Source organism: Vipera berus (assembly GCF_964194415.1).
Source record: "Vipera berus genome assembly, chromosome: 1".
NCBI lineage: Eukaryota > Metazoa > Chordata > Lepidosauria > Squamata > Viperidae > Vipera > Vipera berus.
In genome coordinates, this window is record NC_138202.1 from 73,837,279 (window position 1) to 73,858,642 (window position 21,364).

The 21,364-nt window shown below is 41.6% G+C and overlaps 1 protein-coding gene across 1 annotated transcript in view; it reads right to left on the reverse strand.

Moving 5' to 3' along the window:
- The window catches only part of TMEM229B (transmembrane protein 229B), a 55,006-nt gene extending 50,025 nt beyond the window's left edge, over positions 1-4,981 (reverse strand). The window contains exon 1 of the mRNA XM_081329842.1: positions 2,489-4,981. Within this exon, the coding sequence (XP_081185968.1) occupies positions 2,489-2,739 (251 nt within the window). The 5' untranslated portion in view covers positions 2,740-4,981. The remainder of the gene's footprint in view (positions 1-2,488) is intronic.
- Between the last annotated feature and the right edge of the window lie 16,383 nt (positions 4,982-21,364).

Below are 21,364 nucleotides of genomic sequence, written 5' to 3' on the forward strand. Positions count from 1 at the left end.
ACCAGCCGGTCCGGTATTCAAGGTGTCCAGGTTAAACAAAGACAAGAGCACAATTCACAACTGTCCCAAGATACCACGTTTGTTCCCGGCAAATGCCCCACCCCACAGCGTCTCCTTAAGTCTTAATCCCCAGGTGTGCCTTGTGGAATGCGGCGGGACACTCTCCTCCCGAGCAATTGAGCCTGCCTATCTTGTTCTCTCCTCTTCTCTGCTCTCCTTGCTCTAGATCGGGTGGGGTGGGGCTTGCTCCTCGCCTGAACTCTTCTTCCAAACCTGAAGGGCCCTGGCTTGCCTCAGCCTGCTCTTCCCCACAGTCCTCCGAAGCCACAGACACCTCCTCCTGGGCCTCAACAGGGTCCTGCTCCAGCTCCCTGTCCTCCTCGGATTCAGACTCGGACGGAGGCATGACACTTTGTGTCTGATCATTGCCTTAATAGAGGTGCTTCCTCCAGTCCTTCCCAGCCATTCCCTATGCCAGGGGTAGGCAACCTCGGCTCTTTTATGACTCATGGACTTCAACTCCCAGAATTCCTGAGTCAGCTATGCTGACTCAGGAATTCTGGGACTTGAAGTCCATGAGTCATAAAAGAGCCGAGGTTGCCTACCCCTGCCCTATGCCCTCTTACAAGTTGTAAGGAGTTACCATTTTCCTTTATCTTGAGGGCTGAATCCCGACACCATCTACTGACCTGCAAAAAATGACTTACCTCTATAACCACCATCTACGGATTAAGGGCCTTTCCATGCTGCTCAGTTAGGGTGCTGTCCACTCATCCTTGCGTTTGTAGAAGGCTATATTTGCATGCAATTTTCTGTCTAGTCACTACTGTATTTGGTCCCCCTATCAGTGCTTTCCCAATTGTGCATGTGCAGTGCCTGTTAAGGAAAGCGATTGGGAGAGTCCTCTAATTCAGGGCTTTTCAACATTTTCACCCATTGTACCACTTTTAGGATAAGGCACTCTCCGAGTACCACCAGTTGCCCAGCAAGGTGTCAAAAACGTGACCAAAAAAAAAAGAGAGGAAAAAATGATAAAGTACAGGTAGTCCTCAACTTACAATTCATTTAGTGACTGTTGGAAGTTACGACGGCACTGAAAAAAGTGACTTATGACCATTTTTCACACTTATGACTGTTGCTGCATCGCCAGGGTCATGTGATTTACATCTGGATGCTTGTCAACTGATTCATACTTATGACGGTCAGTGTCCCAGAGTCATGTGATCACCTTTTGCAATTTTTTGACAAGCAAAGTTAATGGCGGGGGGGAGTCATCACTCAGGTTGCAGGGTGCCTGTGTGGGGGGGAATCCATGGGTCTCTGGTGGAGGGGGGTTTGACTGGGGTGGATGCCCTCCTTCCCTCCCATTGTGCCTTCCTTCCTTCTTTCTTTCCTTTCTTACCTCCTTCTTTGTCCCTTCCTCCTTCCCTTCCTCCCTTCCATTGTCCTTCCCTCCCTCCCTCAGGTTGCAGGGTGCCTGTGTGTTGGGGGGCCCGAAATCCATGGGTCTCTGGTGGAGGGGAGTGGAACTGGGGTGGGTGCCCTCCTTACCTCCCTCTCTCCCATTGTCCTTCTTTCCTTCCTTTCTTACCTCCTTTGTCCCTTCCTTCCTTCCCTCCCTCCCTTCTCTCCCTTCCTTCTCTGGGAGCTTGAGGTTGCTTCTTAAGTGAGTCCAGTAAATACTTACTGAAACCGAGCAAGGGAGATTTCCAGGACCACGAATCGGCGCATGCTGAGAAACGCCAATCTCACTCTCTTGCGCATCCCAATTGCTTGCCTTGAGGCAAGGCAAGCAATTGGGATGCACAGGAGCTCGAGATCGGCGTTTCTCAGCATGCGCCGATCTCGCGCTCCTGCAATCTCCACCGCTCGGTTTCAGCTTGCTTTCTGTTGCAGAAAGCAAGCTGAAACAAAGAGAGGGAGATTGCCAGGAGCGCGAGATCGGCGTTTCTCAGCACACACCGATTCGTGCTCCTGGCAATCTCCCTCGCTTTCCACTTGCGGAGGTCAGAGCCGGCTGTACGGAGTCGCCAGAGCTCCCAGTGGGTCGGCGTGACGCTGTGTGCCCGGGAGGCCGCATACGGGGCCGCTGATCAGCTGACAACTCTGTACGGCCAACTCCGACCTCCGCTGACGGGCTCCAGTCGGTGGAGGTCAGGGCCAGCTGTACGGAGTCGCCAACAATGGGGGGGGAGTGAGTCAGGCAGGCACGTTTTTCCCTCCACACCCACGTTCTGATGGTTTCACCTGCCTTGGTGTGCGTGAGGAAAAAAAACGCGGGCCTCAATTGCCACCTGCTGCCGCAGGATGAGTCCTCGGGGAGGGCGTGCGACGTCTGGCCGCTTTGCTTTCCCCTCTGTAAAGCCAGGCACATCAGGAAGAGGAGAAGGGAAAAACTCTCAAGCCCTGTGAGGGAGGCAACATGGGGGCCATGAAGGGTATTGCAAGCTCGCGAGGGGGGGGAGAGGAAAATAATATGGACACCTACCTGCCAAGGGAGTGGATGTCTCTGTCCCCTTCAGGCTCATGCTTGCTTCTGGGGGAAGGACGACACAGTCGCTGCACAATGAGTCCCAAGGAAGGGCGGAGCCTCGCTCTGCGCCTGCGCTCTTCGCACACCCTGGTAGGTTCCTGCAAGCCGCCGGCAAGCAGCATGTTTTCCAGCAGCAAGTGAGCTGGGAAGGAGCGGGGGGGGGAGGCAGGGGAGGAGGCAGAGGGGGGAGGAAGGCAACACCGCATACCACCAGCCAGGTGCTCGCGTACCACCGGTTGAAAAGCCCTGCTCTAATTTTGCTGTCCTCCCTCGTCGGTATGTCAACAGCTAGTGGAAAAGATATTGATTGCATTGGGATAAAGTAGGTCTAGAATCCTGTTCTTCTCCCACTCTTCCTATACCACACTGTAGTACAACTCAACAGTCAAAGGGGGGAAGACTGAATCTCAAAAGGAGCTGAATTATAAGCAGTATTTTTTTTCTTCTGGAATTCCTTTTCTTTTCTTCTGTATAAGTAACAATGTCAGCTTCCAGATTCTACTATGATGTTTCAGAAGGAAACATAGGGAGGAGAAGACAAGAAGATTAGTTCTTTAGTATTGCATCATTTCAGCTTGTTACTCCAGTTCACCCTTGTTTTAGGACATAGATGGAAGCACTTACAGTACTGGTGACTGAACAGTTTTGTGTTATTAGTCAGTTCTGAAGAACCACAAGCACAGCATTACTATATCCAACTATTACGCAGGAGACAGGATGACCAAAGATTGGGAGTGCCTCTATCAGCCAGAAGTAGACAAAAAGCACTGTTCTAATCCTACCAACTATTATTCAGCTTCCCATTTTTTATATAGATAGGCAAAGATGTAGTGACTGGGTTCATTGTTATGCCCTATCTTTTTAACCAGCTTTTCCCAACCTAGCACCTTCTATGGCAGAAGCTGCAGTCCAACACTTTCTTAAAGAAGAAAAAAACTTGTTTAGTGGGAAGAGGTTTTTTTTATTAAAACTGTTCTGGAACCTGAAATTGGCACCAATAATTTACATTTACGTTTATGAAAACCCTTCTGGGTAAAAGATCAGATTGAAGCTATAGTTTTCTAATTTAAAAAGCGCTGTTCTTTACAGTATGGAAAATTCCCGGTGACTGGGGGCCAAAGTCACAGTTCAAATCCATAGTTCAATCTAAACAGATAGTAAAGGACAGGCTGGGAAGAATTATGTAAAACATGAGCAAGAAAAGAAGAAGTTGTACCAAGTCTCAGTTTCTAAGATTTGGAAGACTTAAAGCTGTACCTATCAGGTGAGATGGAAATACAAATGCTTCCCACGCACTAGTTGGAACCCTGTATTGTTTTCCAGGTATAATATTTGACACAATGAAATAAGAATTTATGCACTCCTATACAGTATTTTATTCACCAAATTCCTTTTCTTGATTTGAATGAGCAGCTTAGCAGCAAAAGGAGAGAAAATTTGCATTTGGCTAGAAATTAAAACTGCTGATATGCCGACTCTTAAAATGGAAATGTTAAAAAGTTGATTCCCTTCTAAAAATCACTCCAGCAAGTTTGCATACCATGAAACTTTGTTGACCGTCAAATCAGTAGCATATTTTTTATAAACACCAAATAGTAGTTTGAAAGCTGTTTCCTTTCACAGAGGATAGTTGTTTCCTTATTTTTCAAAGGGAAAAATGGTGAGTTTGCATTGAATGAAGTGCCTGATGCTACTGGATTCCATTAGAAATAGAATCCAGTACATTCCATTGGAGGACTTGCTTTAGGGTCACAGATATTTTGTCCTTTTGTTTGCTTTACTCTGTATTTATCCAGTGCTTTTTAGCAATGTTTTCAAGAAGGTCTATACTTTTTATTACTTTGCTCCTCCATCTAGTTTGTGTCAATAAAGGACGACAAAAATCCCTGACAGGCTTTTTTTTTACTTACTGTGTGTTTATAAACAGACTTCCGAAGTTCTGAAATTCAGCCCTTATAAAACCCTCCTACTTCTAGGATTACATCATCTGTACTTCTAGTAGGAAGTGACTTGTACTAACAATATGACACTTCTGGGTGTAAACATTAAAAAGTTCAAACCATGTCCAACGTTTTAAAGCTAGTCCTAGAAATTAAGGCAGGTGCTCTCCAGCCAGAATGAAACTAAGAATATATTTAATACCTTCTGCTAAAAAGGTTTAAGGTTTAAGGTTTATTAAATTTATATGCCGCCCTTCTCCCTGAGGCTTCAGTGTGGCTGGATCAGCACCTACATGTATTTTATACACTACTCAGTTACTGGAGTTTAATGATTTCCTTCCCCAAATTCCTCGTCTCAAACATACATTTTAAGCCACCCGTTCTACTTGTTCTTTCTGTCCTACATAAGAACCAGTCCTTTGATTATTTAAAATATGTGGAAAGCAAAAACTACATAATAGTTTCTATGGAATTAACCCAATATAAATATCGCTTTCTTCTTTTTCAGTGTAGAAAAATATTGCCTTGTGGCATGCAAATTTTGAAAGTTAAGGATTTTTTTTTCTAGATTTCAAACAACATAGATCGCCAATAGTTTTTCCACAGAAGTACTGTACAGTGTATCACAATATAAGATCCAAATTGCTGTTGGGTAAGTGACTAAATACAATCAGGGTTCTGTTTAGAATCATGGGCGAAAAAACAATGAAAAGAAAAAGAACAGAATCAGACAATACAGTAATAACTACTTAATCCAGTATTCCACAAACTTCATATTATATTTTTAAAAATACCTTTCTGCATCTCCTAGCTATAACAAACAGATTTCAATATGTGTGGCCTATGCCTATTTAAACCTCATCTGGCTTAAAATAATTTCCTAAGGTTGGGTCTTCAGTTACAATATCTCTCTCCACGAGAAACAGGAGCAGAATCAATTATGCTTCAAATAAGGAAATATGAAGGCGTAATTAACATTTTTCTTTTTGTGCAAATAAAATTTTCTGAAGAAAAATAAAATTTTCATGCTGTAGTAATTTGCTATATTTAAGTTTTTGAGTTTACTTGTTCTTGGAATTGGACATTTATTAAGTTAATGTTTCACAAAAATGCGACAATTTCAAAGGATTAGCAAGGTTACTTCAACTGGAAGGACATTCAGTCTCTTGCCCAACATTCTGTTTATTCCCCAATGCTGGAGATTATTGACACTATTTTAAAACCCTGGCTGTTTCAATCAGTACAGTCCAACGGGTTTCAGCATAAGATTCTTGGTCACAGAATAAAATACATTTTTCTGTGGGATGCTGATACACATTTAGTGTTTTCCCCTTTAGAAATAATTAAGTGAGAAAAGCAGGAAACGTAACACTTCTCCGTTTCACTCAACTTTAGTCCCCAAAGGTATTTATTCAGTTTAAATTTTTAAAAGGACGATATACTTTTGTTTTACTGATCACAGCAAACGTGGAAAAACTTCCTGGCTTTTGGTATGGTATGAAAATAATGCTGCTAATGCTAATGATAAAAAGAACACAGCTTACAGAGGCTGTCGTATATTATTTAATGATTTGCCCAGTGATTAGCACTGGCATATTTTAACATCCCCTAAACACAATATTCAATGCAATGATCCAGTTGATTACATAAATAAATATTGTTACTGATTACATAAATACATATTGTTACAATAAGCCTATCATCTTACACATCACCATATACCCACACACTTAATTTATATCCTCTCACCTCCTGGGTAAGAATTTCTACCCACTGGATGTACACAAAGCTCTGTCTTCAGCAGCCTCCTTACAACTGGCACCCAGGATATGTGAGACTACCATTCATATCATCTCTGGAGAGCTTAGCAAAGCATGCTGGTTATGAAGTGGCAAGCATAATCCAACACTTTGGGGAGGGGGGGTGAATCATGTTGGAAGAGTTTTCCCTAAACATGCAAGTACTCATAGATGGTTTCTGTACAATCTAATAAACCTAGCTGTAGGAGTTAGCAAAGGACCATGACTGATTTCAGAGAACAGATTCTATGTTCTGTAACACCAAAAGTACAATGGCACATTGGAGACCACTAACTGAATTATAGGGGGGATATGTGTCTTTATAGGTAGGAGACAGCCAAGGAACTCCTTAGCTGTCAAAGTGGGTAGGCTAGATGGCAGACATACACCATGTGAGCTGTGAGCTATAAGCCTAGTAATAAAGCTTGCAAAACGCTTGTGAGTTTGTTTTAGGAGAGAACAATGCTTAGATTCTCTTTAAGAGTCACCTTCTACCTTCTCTTCTAGCCTCAGCTTCCCATTTACAAAATGGGAATAACCATTTACCAGCCTGTCTCACAGGACTGACATGAAAATTAATGTGCCCAATACTTACTTTTTATAAGGAGTGTTATAAAGTGTTTTTTTTAAAAAAAAATCATGCTGGGGCTTAGAAGAGTAGGATCAGAAATAACAATCTTGAGACCTGAAAGGCACATCCCTCCCTACTTGGGGCTTTTTCAGACTTTGAGGAGCTGAAGTCAAATACATGACAGGGAAATTTGAGGAGCAGGCAATCTGAGGAAGCCCGAGGATTTTAACAATTAGAATACACCCCCAGCAGAGGGAGGTGACCCCGCCGCCTGGGAAGGCTGCGAGACAACTGGGAGGCACCACCGCGTTCAAGCAGACCCTTTAAGAGGAGGGAGAGAGGCAAGAAATACCCAGGCGTGAGGCGAAGCTGGCAAGTAGCCACCCAGCGTCCGAGCAAGGAGATTCCCCGCTTCCCCAGCAGATCACACGCGGCCGAGGACGCGCGCGGGCTTCGTGGCTCGTGCGGGGCCAAAAGGAGAGCACGCGCCCCCAAAAAGCCTCTGGCCGAGCCCGCTCCAGGCCAAGCCCACCAGACAGGATGCAGCAGCTCAGCATCCTTCCCAGGCCGGCGGGGGCGTGGCGGATCGGAAGCCGGGAACGGAGGCAGGAAGATGGGAGGTCGGGGAGCGATTAAGGAACAGGATCCGGCAAAAGAAGGGCAGCCGAGGAAAAGCGCTCGCTTGCCTTCCGCTTCTCCCCAGCACCTCCTCGCTTTGTTGCGGGCTGAGCTCCCTTTCCTCTCGCGCGGATCCATCCCCACGGAATTGCTCGGGGCTGCGAGTTGCAGCGGGTCAAAAGGGGAAGAAGCCCGAGCGTGCTGAGCGCGGTCGCTCTGGTCCTCCGCCCGCGAGCGTCGGTGACCCGCACCCGTTGCAGGAAGGAGGAGGAGGAGGCCTCTGCGGATGCACCTACCCGGGTGAGGCTGGGCGGCGGGACGCAAGGAGGGCCGCCCGGCTCAGGTGCCTGCTCCCCCGCAGCGGCGCGGCTGGGACCCGCTCAGCAGCGTTTGATCCGCCTCGGCTCCATGGATCGATCCGAGCCGGCAGCTGCTCCTTTTGTAGCCGCTCTTGCGCCGCCGCCGCCGCCGCGGTCGGAGATCAACTGTGCCAATGAAGAGGACCCATAGCGTGGATGCGGTTGCAAGGCAAACTGCACATGCTCCTTCCTGACAGCCGGCCGCCTCCCCTCCCCCGCCCGCAGCCCTTCGATCGCTTAACCCTCTCGCTGCTGCGCCCTGGAGGGGCAGGCTGGGTAGAGGGGAAGTCAAAAGGGCGGGAGGGAAGACCAGGCCGAGTCCCTCAACTCGGTTCCGCCATCCGTGCGCTGCCGCGAAGCCCCATCCCCGACGTTGGCTTCCCTCTCCGCCTGTCTGCATGCTCCGTGCGCCGGGCTGAAGAGCCGTAGCAAGGGAAGAGTTACTCCGTCCAGGTTCTTGGTTGGCTGCGTTCCCTTCCTGGTTTGAATAATTTACCTCCTGGCAATTTGCACGCAGCCCGTTGTTTTTCTTCGGCAGTTAGCCCGGGTCCCCCGTGGCTCCTTGAGGCCGAGAGATGGGTCTGTTGGAAGAGAATAGCTGTAAGCTCAGATATTGAACTGTGGAGTCCTTGGTGTTCTTTGAACTGCTTGCAGACCTTTCATTACCCCATTAGGTAACACCACCAGTGTTAGTGGGTGTGGGGTTTTCTCCTTGCTAATATACATTAGCATGGGCTGCCAGTGTTGACAGGGTTGTGTTTTTTTTCCTTGGTAGCTCCTTGATTTCAAAATCAACATTTCAAAAATGTCCTTTGATGGAAGATCAAAGGTCACGGTTAAGGCTAGACCAGGGGTAGGCAACCTCGGCTCTTTTATGACTCATGGACTTCAACTCCCAGAATTCCTGAGTCAGCATAGCTGAAGTCCATGAGTCATAAAAGAGCCGAGGTTGCCGACCCCTGGGCTAGACCCAAGGCGGCTGCAGGAGATAAAGTGGAAGAATACAGACCTTCCTTTTCCATCTGACCTAGGTTTGCAGCTGTAATAGAGCTGATTGCTGATTACCTGCACCTGTTATGGGGGTGGGAAGATGGGAAAGCCTCTCTTGGATCCCTGAGCCACCGAGAGAAGAGGTGCAAAGTCATTTGGTTTCTCCTTTAAAAAATGTTAGGAATATTTATCTACGTATTCAATTTCTATAGCCACCATCTCAATCAATGACTCTGGAAGGATTACAGGTCTAATATTGTGTCTCTGAGGGTAATCAGCCCCCTGTGGCTTCTATGCAGCAGGGATTGCGTAGGCTAAATACAAGTCCCCTCGGCCAAGGGGAGCCCCAAGGCCACCTAGAATGGCAGATTTTCGGGCTGGCAGCAAAGAGGTTCAGCATCAATCTGTAATGATATGTGGGAAAGACCTTAGGAGACAGGCGAAGAGATGCTGCCTAGGGAATAGATAAGAAACAGCATAGCCTGTAGCTGGAAAGCTGGTGTGGAAAGTTGGTGTGACCCTCCCTGGTTTCTCAAGCGGCAAGGGAGACAGCAGAAAAATTGTACCTTCAGACTTGCAAGATTCTGTTAATGTAGTTTTAAAATAAAGTAAAATTAGTTTATCTGACCACATTTCCTGTCTGGTCTACTTGGAAAGGCTGACTCAATCCCTGGGCTGACCCTTTGCTGGGTCCACCAAAGTGGATGATGTCCACTGGTTGTTACGTATATCTTTGTGTGTATGGGAGAAAGAACCAGTGTGCTGCAGGAGCAGGGAAAACCTTGGTTCTAGTCCTTCCCTAAAGCATAGAGAGGATGGGTGACATTGTGGGATACATTTATTTTAGAAGTGCTTTTGACTTCAAATAAAGGCCAAACAGAAATTTGGCTGCTTTTGCACTTCTGTTCCATTTGTGTGACTAATGGGTGGATTGTACTCAAAGTAATTTATTCCCGGGAGAGTATTTTAACATTGAAATAAAAATTGCTACGTTGGTGCCATATAACCTTGTCAAGTCCTGAACTTTTTTGAATAATTTTTGAATGCTGGTTATAATGTTCTAGTGTGAGATGTTTGGTTTTGGCCGATTCGTGCCTGGAAACGGGACACAAAAAAGGTGTGAATCTGGGTTTCAGAGTACCCATCGCTCCTATAAACAAATATACTCTTTCAAAATTTAATTTACTTCATTTAACATAGTAATGAAACTGTTTCTCAGATTAATTCCTTATTTGATTTAGGAATTGGTCCTACAGACCAATCTAGAAAGTTTATACCCTAATCACAGGGGTACACAGGGATTTAAGCCTGAGGAAAAATATCAAAGACAGTTCTGTTTTGTAAATGAGTTGTTCTCCCGCAGCCAATTTTGTTCCAATAATTTATTTTTAAAAATTTCTATAGCCCTTATGAAATACATGTTTAAGGTAAACACCAAAAAAGATTAAAAATCTATGAATGAAAATTTTTACTCTGAAAAAAATGGCCTTTTGACCCTACTTGCTGTGCTATAAAAGTTAAACTTTTTGAATAACATTTAATCTATTTGCTGAAATAATAAAAAATCAGTAAAGTATTTCCCCCTACATTTCTGCAGCTTATTAAGCCATTCATGGTATACCGTACCTAATTTTCATGATACTCAAATGTCTTCCTGCTTTTGTTTCTCTTGTGTATGGCATCCTGTCAGAAGGAGTTCTATGAATCAGGCTGGGTATTTCCACTGAAGAGAACATTAGCTTCTCTTATTGTATAACTGACCTGATTCAAGGGACTTTTCAAAAGGTCCCTGTGATAATGTTTCTTCCATGTGAATTCCTTTCCCCACTGTTTCTTTTATATATATTTTTTATATTTTTTCTTTTCTGAGAAAAAATTGAGAAATAAATGAGTTATACAGCTCCTTTTGATTGATAGCCCAAAAGGCCTTTGTCTAAATACATCTATTATTCACAAAGAGAAATAGGTGAGGCTTTTATGACCTGTAATTCTGGTTAGGAGTGTATGAGCCTCTAATTGAAATATGGGGAAATATGAATCTCCTCTTCACAGAATACCTTTCAGCACTAGTGGAGCAGGCTCATCTGTTGGCACCTGTTAGCTTGTTGCCTTCCAAAGGAACAAATGTTATGGATAAAATACCACTGTAGCAGGACCATCTGAGCTTTCCTTTCTGAACATCTAAGTGTCTAAATTGTGGAAGTCTATTTCTGTATTTTGAGAATATGAATCTTAAAAACAATCATATAAAAATAGGACAAAGAATTGTCATATGTTTCTAAAAAAGGTCCCCTGACATGTTTCTTTAAAGCAAGCATAGTCAGGATGACACATTTTCAAATTATGCAACATCTACATTTTTAATTTGCAGTAAAATCTTGGTGTGTCTAGTGGAAATTATTCCAAGATAGTATAGAAGGTTGTGGTTAAAAAATAGTTACCAAGACGGAAGAAGATATTTTCCCCCCTCCCCCAATTACTTTTATAATAGGAGGGTGATCTTATATTACCTTATAATACAATAATTGAGGCAGATAAATTGGGTGGTGGTGTGGGGGAACTATCACAAATCAGAATCATCTTCCTTTTGAGTGAATACAGTAAATTGTGTTCTGAGGGGCTGAAGACTGAAGGACATTCAAGAATTTTTGTGGAACATTTTGCCCCTCCTCACATTTCTTTTCAAATAATTTTCAGTTGAAGATAGGGCCTTCAAAACTAACAATTGTCATGGTCCCTGACTACTCTCTAGAACAGCACCATTTCAGAGATATAAAAGATCATTACTGAACAGTTACTATTGGAAATAGTTGCCCCTCAGTTATGCAGGGAAGTTGAACTAAGGACTCTAGCTTTGTACATTCTTCTTAAGGGTCTCTGAAAAGTCTATATGACTCACTTTTAAAAAGACAAATCTGCAAGCAGGGGCATTCTCAATGGCATTCAAATAATTTAAATAACTTTTTATCTTATGAAACTTGCACAAAATATGTTTACTCAAGGCTTTGTTGACCTTTTATTCTCCCTCTTGAAAGGCAATGGAATCAGGTTTCAGTGTATCCAGTAATGCTGTTTAGGAGGTTGTACTTAATAAGAAGAAATTGTGATGGAATGACAGACAATAATTTCAAGACAATTGCAACATTAGTTCCCTGCCAGTAGCTGCTTCTCATTTTGACAAGATTTGCTGAACATTTAAGGTTCCTAGAAAGAAGACACTTTCCCATTGTATTTATTATTTAATGGATAGTTGAGCAGATTTCAGAAGTTGCTTGCGATGTGAAATCTGTAAAATGTAAAATTCATAATTTGCATGTATAAATTTATGGAGCAAACTGCATCTATTATCCAGACATAAGTAATCATATTCTAAAAATTACTATGTCCATTTTGTTCTATGTAGTTTGTGATCATTGTAAAATTACCTACCTACCCAACCACCCCCGTCGCCAAAAAAAAGTAAAGAGGAAGGAATATTTATTTGGATGAAAATCCTTTTTGACTTGCTGCACAAAATTATTTGAGGACTAGCAGGAAGCACAATAATGCCAGTGATTTATAGAAAATAATTTAGGCCCAAGGGGAAAAGATTTATTAAAATATGCAATAATGAATTTCTATAGGGATACAAGAATAGAAACTGTCTATGATTATATATATATTTGTAGGATTGAAACACTATGCTCTACTTGTCCTAGCTTTTGTTACTGAAAATAAAATGTTAAAGAAATAAAATATACATTTTACTACAATGTCCCAACGTGCAAATTTGAGACTTAAACTGAATTCTGTCAGTCAGAATAATAACTAAATAGAAATGAAATGTATTTTCAGAGGAGCTATTGCATGACTCATTTTTCATATTGCCATCTTAAGCAGATATCCTAGTCCTATTAGACAGCCAAGCATAGATAGATCGCTATACAGGTAATCCTTGTTTAATGCCCACAACCAGGACCAATAGCTTAATCCAGAGGTGGGGAACGATGGCCACTTTATGACTTGTGGACTTCAACTACCAGAATTCCTGAGCCAGCATGGATTCTGGGAGTTGAAGTCCACAAGAGGGCCATGTTCCCCACCCCTGACTTAATCATTAAGTGAATTGGTGGCTACAACTGTGCAAACGATCTTCCACTTTTCTTTGCTTTAAACGCTTGTAAAAGATTGTAAATGTGAGGACTGGTCTCAAAGTTACTTTTTAATCACTGTCGTACCTGCAAATGATCACTAAATGAATCGATTGTTAAAGGAGGTCTGTCTATATATTCCTAGTGTTCTAGGAAGTAATATTAACCAGTCAATGTTGATATTATGTTGAACATAATTTCGATGTCCAAATATCAACTGACATTTTCTTGTAACTTCTGAATGATTATCATGTGAAAAATTATCAATAAATGGCACTATTTGCTGAACTTCTAACATTTGCTATAATATTTTCATCATCTCTTGGCACAAACTATAGACAAAAGAAATGCCATCCAGAATAGAGACAATTGCTGGGTGGGGAGAGGGTTAATTTCAAATGTCAACAACATACTGAAATTTGTGTATGGGTGTGGCATCAGAAAATATCCATTTACCAGAAAACAAATTCAAGTTGCCCCCTATTACCTTTCTAACCTTACAGGATGCTGCTATGTGTAGCCCAATTTACAATCTTTTATTTTTGTCTAGTAGAAGGTATACTAAATGAAGCAGTCACCTATAGACTCTTGTCCTTTTATTTCCTAAGGCTTAGAGAACCATCATGCTCAGAAGCATCCATGCAAATAAAGTAATCCTAAAGCTTAACACTTAGCTATGCAGGATTTCACTTTTTCTTTCCTTCCCTTGCCCACTTTTTTTTCTAAGTTACTTTAAAAGAGTTAGGTAGGGTAAGGGACTTGGCAGATGTCAAGAGAGGTTTGTCTGAGCATAGTATATGAAATGAAAGCCAGTTGGGTGTAGTGGTTGAGGCATCAGGCTAGAATCCAGGAGACCATGAGTTCTAGTCAGTGCTTTTTTTGTAAAAGAAAAAGGTGCCGGAACTCACACATGTCATACAACCTGCCTTGCCTACCCTACAAGGTTCCATCCAAAAAAGGTGCCGGAACTCCGTTCTGAGCGTTCTATGACAAAAAAAAAGCCCTGGTTCTAGTCCCAAATTAGACACAAAGCCAGCTTGGGTGACATTAAGCCAGTCACTTTCTCTGAGCCCTACTGCTAAGCTTGTAAGCCGCCCTGAGTCTTCGGAGAAGGGCGGGATATAAATGGAATTAAAATAAATAAATAAATAAAATAAACACTTCTGAAAAATCTTGTCAAGAAAACTGCAGGAACTTGTCCAGACAGCCTCAGAGAATTGGACACAATTGAATGGGCGGGGGGAAAAAATAGGAGGAGAGCTACTATGTAATTACTAGTAGTTAATCATCAGAAAGCGTTCCAGAGCACTTTTTAAGACTAACATTTAATTATAAGACACAACCTTTTGTGAACAGCATCTAATAAGGTAACCTGCAGTTCATTAAAACTTACACCTTGTAGTAAAAATTGTTATGCTTGACAAGCGTTACCAGATTCAAAAAGGCAGAGGCAGTGTTGGAAAAGAAATGCAAGATCCTTTAGCAAATAAAAAAAGAGAGTAAACAATATCTCAGCCCTGGGAATGGTGGGGGAATGAGAGACTTGAAATAACTGCCTCTTTTTTATATGCTATAATTGGGGCAGAGGAAAACAGGCAGGCTTTCAGGATCCTGCTCTTATAAGCCTGCAATAATAAAATATGAGTTCTCATAGTCCTTCTGGCATCTGTTGCACCTGACCCACCTGAAAGGACAGACTGTTGATATTCATGATGGTCATTACCTGTCACTGATCTTGGAGTAGTCCTGCTTATTAAGGGTAATAGTCCTTTCTTCATCTGCTCTGGTAAGCACGAAGGAAGCAGTGCTTAGCAAAATTTATGGTAAGGCACCTCTGATAATTCCAGACTTTTTACAGGATTCACAAATCTCTTGAAGTAGGTCATTTTCACACATCCATCATGCCTGAAGGGGGATCTATGTAGCATAATCAAAGACAGTAAAACTAAACTATGATAGACATGTTCTATTTCCTAGATTCTGTTCCAGTTCTCAAATTTGTGCCTCATGCATCAGTTTCTGAAATATATGGTTACAGTTTTCACAATACGAAACCTTTTTTGTGAAGAAATACATCATGTGGCACTTGTTTGACTGAATATTGGCCAGAGATTTCAAGAGAAATGCTCTTTCTACAAAACAGACTGCCTTTGGATTTAGTTTTCAGACCCTTAATTAGAAATAATTCCTTATTTAAGTAGTCTGCAGGCTGAGTTTGCAGACTCAGAATATGTCACTGGGGCTGTTCAGTTTTGGAAAATGTTAGCAGTCCATAAATATTGATCCATACTTTAAATACTGCATAACCTTCATTTGCATCCATCCATTGAGCAGGAAGGGATTAGCATTCTGCATATGAAAGATATTGTTAAATTAGACTTAATTAGGGTAGGATTTCAAATTACTTAGAATTATACTTTTGGTATGTAAGAGAGGCATCCAGCAATGGCAGAGGATAAATATGAACTGCTTAATATTGCATAACATTTCCCTTGGTAAGCAGTAGGGAATTCAGGAGAACTTCTATATGAATGGGAGGAGGACAGCTATCATTCTTTCAGCTCTATATTTCACTTCTTAGAAATAATGTTCTGACAACATGACTGGATAAGTACACCTACAAAGTATTTATCTTGTCACACTAAATAAATTGAGCAATAATACCAGCAAGGATGAAAACAAATTTTTCTCTTAATTTATTAATTGATTTATTAATTAATTTTCTCTTAATTTATTAGCTGGAAAGCAGCTGTTCATAACTTTCTAATTACGTTTTGTAACTTTGAATAGATGACATAGATTGCAAGCTGTATGTTGATTCGCAGCAACAACAGTTAAGAACAAAATCTAACCTTCTTGTGAATTGTTGAAGAGGTGATATTTGTTCCAAATGCCATGATTGCTTTATAGGCATATGGTAAATAGTGCAGAGCAATGTCTGTTGCGTTGTGTTTATATGCCAATATTTCAATAAGTAGGAAATATCTTGAATGTTTACGTCCATTTTAGAGCTTATATAACTCCTGCATTTCAGTTTTGCTTTTTTTTTTTGGTGGTAACTATATGCATTTCTCTCTTTGTACAGAAGAAAAGAATGGATTGCAATATTAGCTTCTCTGCTCATATCTCAGCATCATTGCTGATATTCTGTTGGAAAGATGTGGGAGGAAATTATAAATTAGCTGTCCATTCTCCCTTGGGCATTTTGGAGTATAAGAGTTGACTTCTTAGCAAACTAGTAATCTTTTATATCTTAAAATGGAAAGGCATTATTTCTTAAATATAATTGTTTGCATTCAGTTAGCACTTATTTTACTTTGCTGTTTCAAACATCACTTTGTTATTGAAAACAAAACCGGTTTCCATTTTTTATTATACCGTATTTTCCGGCGTATAAGACGACTGGGCGTATAAGACGACCCCCGACTTTTGAGAAGATTTTCAAGATTTTTCGTCTTATACGCCGGAAAATACTTACATGCCAGTTGCCAACTGTCCAACACAAGCCCGATTCAGACCCGTCTGATGCAGATGATGCAAAGCCCTGCCGGTTTCCGCCCGACGCCGGACGGCTCCGCCGGTGCCGCCTCGAGAGCGAAGGGCGTAAGGCGCCTGCCATGGCTCCCCGAGGACTCCTTAACAGCTGGGGAGCGCGCGCGTGCGCAGGACTGCCCTGCCGGCTCCTGCCCGACGCCGGACGGCTCCGCCGATGCCGGCTCAAGAGGGAAGAGCATGAGGCGTCTGCCACGGCTCCCCGAGGACTCCTTAGGAGCCGGGGAGCGCGCGCGTGCGCAGGACTGCCCTGCCGGCTCCCGCCAGACACCAGCCTGCCCTGCTTCCTCCACAGTGAGAGGGGAGGGCGTGCCTTCCTGGGCTCGCTGACTTGCAGCCAAGCCGGAGCCGAAAGGGGCTTTTCCTTCCACCCACCCTTTGGAATAGACGCAAGAGCTCCCGGGGTCTGGCGTTTGCAAGGGGGAGGGGGAGGGGCTGAGAGGCTCTTGGGGTGGGAAGGGAGAGTCACGTTGGAGGGGGGACTGGACTAAGGAGGCTTGAAGTTGCTTTGCAAGAACAGGGGCACTCGATTGATTTATGTACTATTTTCCGGCGTATAAGACGACTGGGCATATAAGACGACCCCCCAACTTTTGAGATGATTTTCATGGGTTAAAAAGTCGTCTTATACACCGGAAAATACGGTAGTTGGAAGTGGGGGGGGAAGGAAAAGCCCCTAAGTTACAGCATTATCTTCCTCATAGGCCCCAATATTTGTGAGGTAAGTAATGCAAACAAGGCACTGGAAGATGAAAGAGAGGAAATTAACAAAAATAACATTTCCTTCAAGAAACTGGTGTGTCCTTTGAATCATTCCATTGCTAAGATGTCAGGATGCTAAGAAACTTTAAAAATTGAGACTTTAATTCCATTCATACAACAAACATTTGAAACCATATTTTGCTACTTTGAGTTGAAATCAAAGGTCAAGTGTGAGGACCAATTATAAGTAACTTTTTTTAGTATCATTGTAACTTTAAAGTAAACAAATGGTTGTAAGTCAACTACCTGTATATATTTCTGAAGCTTTTTGTGAGCGTAGAGGAGAAAGGAACTGTTTCATTTACATCTCAGATTTTTGATCATGTCTCATCAGTTATGAAATGAATGTCCATTTTTTCATCAAACCTCAAGTTCCTGTGGCATTGCTACTTGGCCAAACTACAACTTAATTTGATCAAAGGTCTTGCCCCTTTTGTGTCTTGAGATCACGGAGTTCCTCACCAGTTATTTATTTCCATGTTTGAGTATTTATTTACAAGAGTTGGTACGCTGCCTCACTTCATATTCTAAGGAGCATCTAATACAGTAGAAAAAGAATAAATCAGAATAATATAATAAGGATATAATCACACTCATCAACATCACTGATCCTTTGCAGATCACTAAACACACCTAACCATAGCCTGATATATAATGTTTATATTACAAAGGTTCTGTAGAAGGATATGAATTCTGGATTAGTCATGAAAGTCAGCTGGATGACTTTGAGTCAGTCTTTTCTCTCAGCCCAACCTTTACAAGGTTATTCTTGTGGGGAAACCAGAAAACAACAGTACTAGATATGTTTCTTGCCTTGAGGAAAAAAAGAGACAGATGTCAGATGAGGTAAAATGTTGCAATCTAACTGCAATTCTCTCTTGGCAGCTTGTTAAATGAGAGGCCTAATATTGTTTTGTTGGAGCAGATTTTTCTTCCCCTGTTCCCAAACTCCGTTTAATCATTTTTTTAAAGTTTTGAGTGTTGCACTCAGTTGACCAGTGGTGCCAGGTAGAAGGAAATCCAGGTCATTTGCACCCCCAAAACGTATGTAACTAAAAATTTCTCTCTGAAACATGGAGTTTTGAAGTTTTTTCTGCAGGTGAGCCTTTGTGATAATATTCCATGAACTGACACTTAGACTCATAACCGTGAGCACCATATTTTATTGGCTGTCATGATGTGAATAAATTCTTAACCTTCATACTGTGTGCTTGCTGGTAATTTCAACTTTGGAAGCTTTCATCTCTGCCCTCGGCATGAGAAGAACACATCTTGCATACATCTGATATTGAAAAACATCAGTAATATGACCCAGATCCTGTGACTCTGTGAAATGCCAATCTTAACAATTTCCCTTTGAGTAATCTGCTGATTGTAGGTCATCAATCATTTCTCATTTGTTGGTTACTGTCAAATGTGTTCACTCTTGATCACACAAATCAACTCTTCCCAGTTCACCTCCTTTACATTTTTGGGCCATGTAATACATCAACACATTAGGAGGTGAACATCCATTGCACGGATCCTTTTAAAGGTCAAAATTCAATCATGTATGCTGCTTAAAGCATATAACTAATACTCAATAGCAATACAACTTTTTCTCACAGCAACGTCCAGCCAGCTGAAGTGATAGATGCTAAAGAACATATCAGATCTTCTAGTAGTGCATCAGTACTGCCATCTGTTGGTGACTTATAACACTGGAGGCATGCTTTTGTTCATTCTGCATTTGTACAGGGCTCTTAATAGCTATTTCTTGGAGAAATTGTACTGGTGCACTGAAACATCAGAGCAGACACTCAACAAATGGGCTGTTGAAAGCAAAGGATATCTGTTACACTCACCTTTATCACACTCATGAAAGAATGTATTTTAACATGATACAAGCAATGCTATGTTACAAAACCCTCCCGAATCTTAATTTCTTTTTTATTTTAATTATGTTTTTTGTTTTCAAAAAAGAAAATTTATTTCTAGTACACAGCAGTTTAGCCAATACTCTCAAACAAAATGAATATGAATGAGGCTTGGATTGAAAAGGAACAGATGATTCATAAACATTTTCTCAAATTTTGAAACAATTGCTTAGGGATGGGCAATTTTTGGTATTCTTTAGTGTAAACTTACAAACAGCTTATAAGAACCCAGGTTATGTAGACATCCAGACTTATGCTTTTCCCAATTCAGTAATTTATTTTTAGTTCCAGTGGAATCTGGGTGATGCGTAATTAGATATTGGTTAGGAATGTTTACCCATTGATGTCACTAGTTGTACATCATCTCCCATATTCTGCTTCAAGTTATTCCCCTTATATGCAAACGCAGCTAAACGAGGCAAAAGTTGGCACCAGGAGGTTCAAAGACAAAGTATTTATTTGCTTAACCATAAGTCTTCATAAAGCAGAAACTTTGTCTTTTCATCTATCTGATCAAAACATTGTATTAGAACCAGCATATTTAAAGCATTACACATCTTGGGTGCCAAACTACATGAAAACTCAAGTTAATATACTGTATATGAAGAATTTCCTCCAATTGTTTCCTACCACAAAGGTAATTTGGGCTGAGAGAACGTGGCTGATCCAAACTCATCCAGTAAACTTCCATGGGCAAGGGAGGACTTGAACTTCAGTCTCTCTGGTCCTAGTAGTCAAACATCTTAAAACTACATAAAACTAGGCTAGTGTGTTGTGCAACTCCAGCGATGTGGTTAATGTGTTTATGTCATGTAATCCTACAAAATTGGATTAATGGCATAACCACGGTTAACCAAGATGCAAATGCAGTTAGATAGAATACAATTAATCTGAGCTCAGTTTGAAGGTAACAAGTCTACATCCTTTTAAAGTATGTCCCGCTAATCCTCATGTGGACTTACTTCTGAACAGGAAGGGAGGGTTAGGGTTTCTGCTCAGTTGCTAAGGCAATTGAGACACAAAAGAAAAGCAAGTGTAGGAAGGAATAGGAGTGAAATGCTTGGCTTTTGCTACTAGGGAGCTCTGCTTTATAGGCATACAGGTCACCACCACCCCAAGATAATGCCAGTCCCCTAAATCAAGAGTGTTCTTTAGTTCATTTAATTGGCTGACATCCAAGTAGTTCTCATTCTTTCTTCTCTGTTCTGATCTAATCTGAAGACATCCATAACCAGAGCAGCTGGAGTTGATTTTTGTTTTCTGTGATATATGATGTGTTTGACATCACCTGTCCGACATTTACCCCATAGCCTGTGGACTTGAAGAAAGGTATTGAGGAGCCTCTGGAATGCAGAAACATACCACACCATAAGCAGCTCTGTCCTAGACCGCACAATGACTAATCTGCTTCAAAGCATCTCCTGCTTTGCCTTGACCTTTCCACACCTATACTGTATCTCTGTCCTCCATTTCTTATCTCCTTCATAATCAAGACAGCCTCATAAGGATACAGTCCTGATTATTTTAATGTTGGTTTTATTGATTTTATTATATGAATTTGACAATCCTTCTATTGAAGGCAGAGAGGTAAAAATGAAATCCTCTTGTTGCCTATTAACCAGTTTAATTGTTAATTTGCTTCTTATCTTAAAACCAACGTTTTAAAAAGAAAAAAAATCAAATATACAATAAATGACTCCATTGTGTGTGCAGAAATGGGAGGAATGAGTTACATAATAGGATGGAAAGTTCAGCCGTTTGAACTGACAATTATAATTTTTTAAAAGGCATGAAGTGAATAAATGCCGTTGAAATAGAAAGAATGAAAGAGACATTTTTGCATACTCAGAAAATTACCATTTTTGTTCTGCTACCAAAAAACCCTATCTTGTATAGTCACTCTGAGTGGGGTTTAGCTTGAAGGCAAACTTTACCTTTATTTTATTTTGCTTTTTTTACTTGTTTGAAACTTGCTAGAGATTATTAACAAAAACTACAGCAATTTAATGATCTTTTCAATCAAGAGTTTTTCTGAGGGTAGCTGGGGGTATTCAAAGAAAATCACTGTGTGGGTGGGGGGGAAATGACTTGTTTTACTGCCATTTAGTTATTGTATGCATTTGTGCAGCCTGGATCTGATTCCCTTGTTTAATCCTCCCAAAATACAATTGCTGAACCATTGTAGCCAAATATC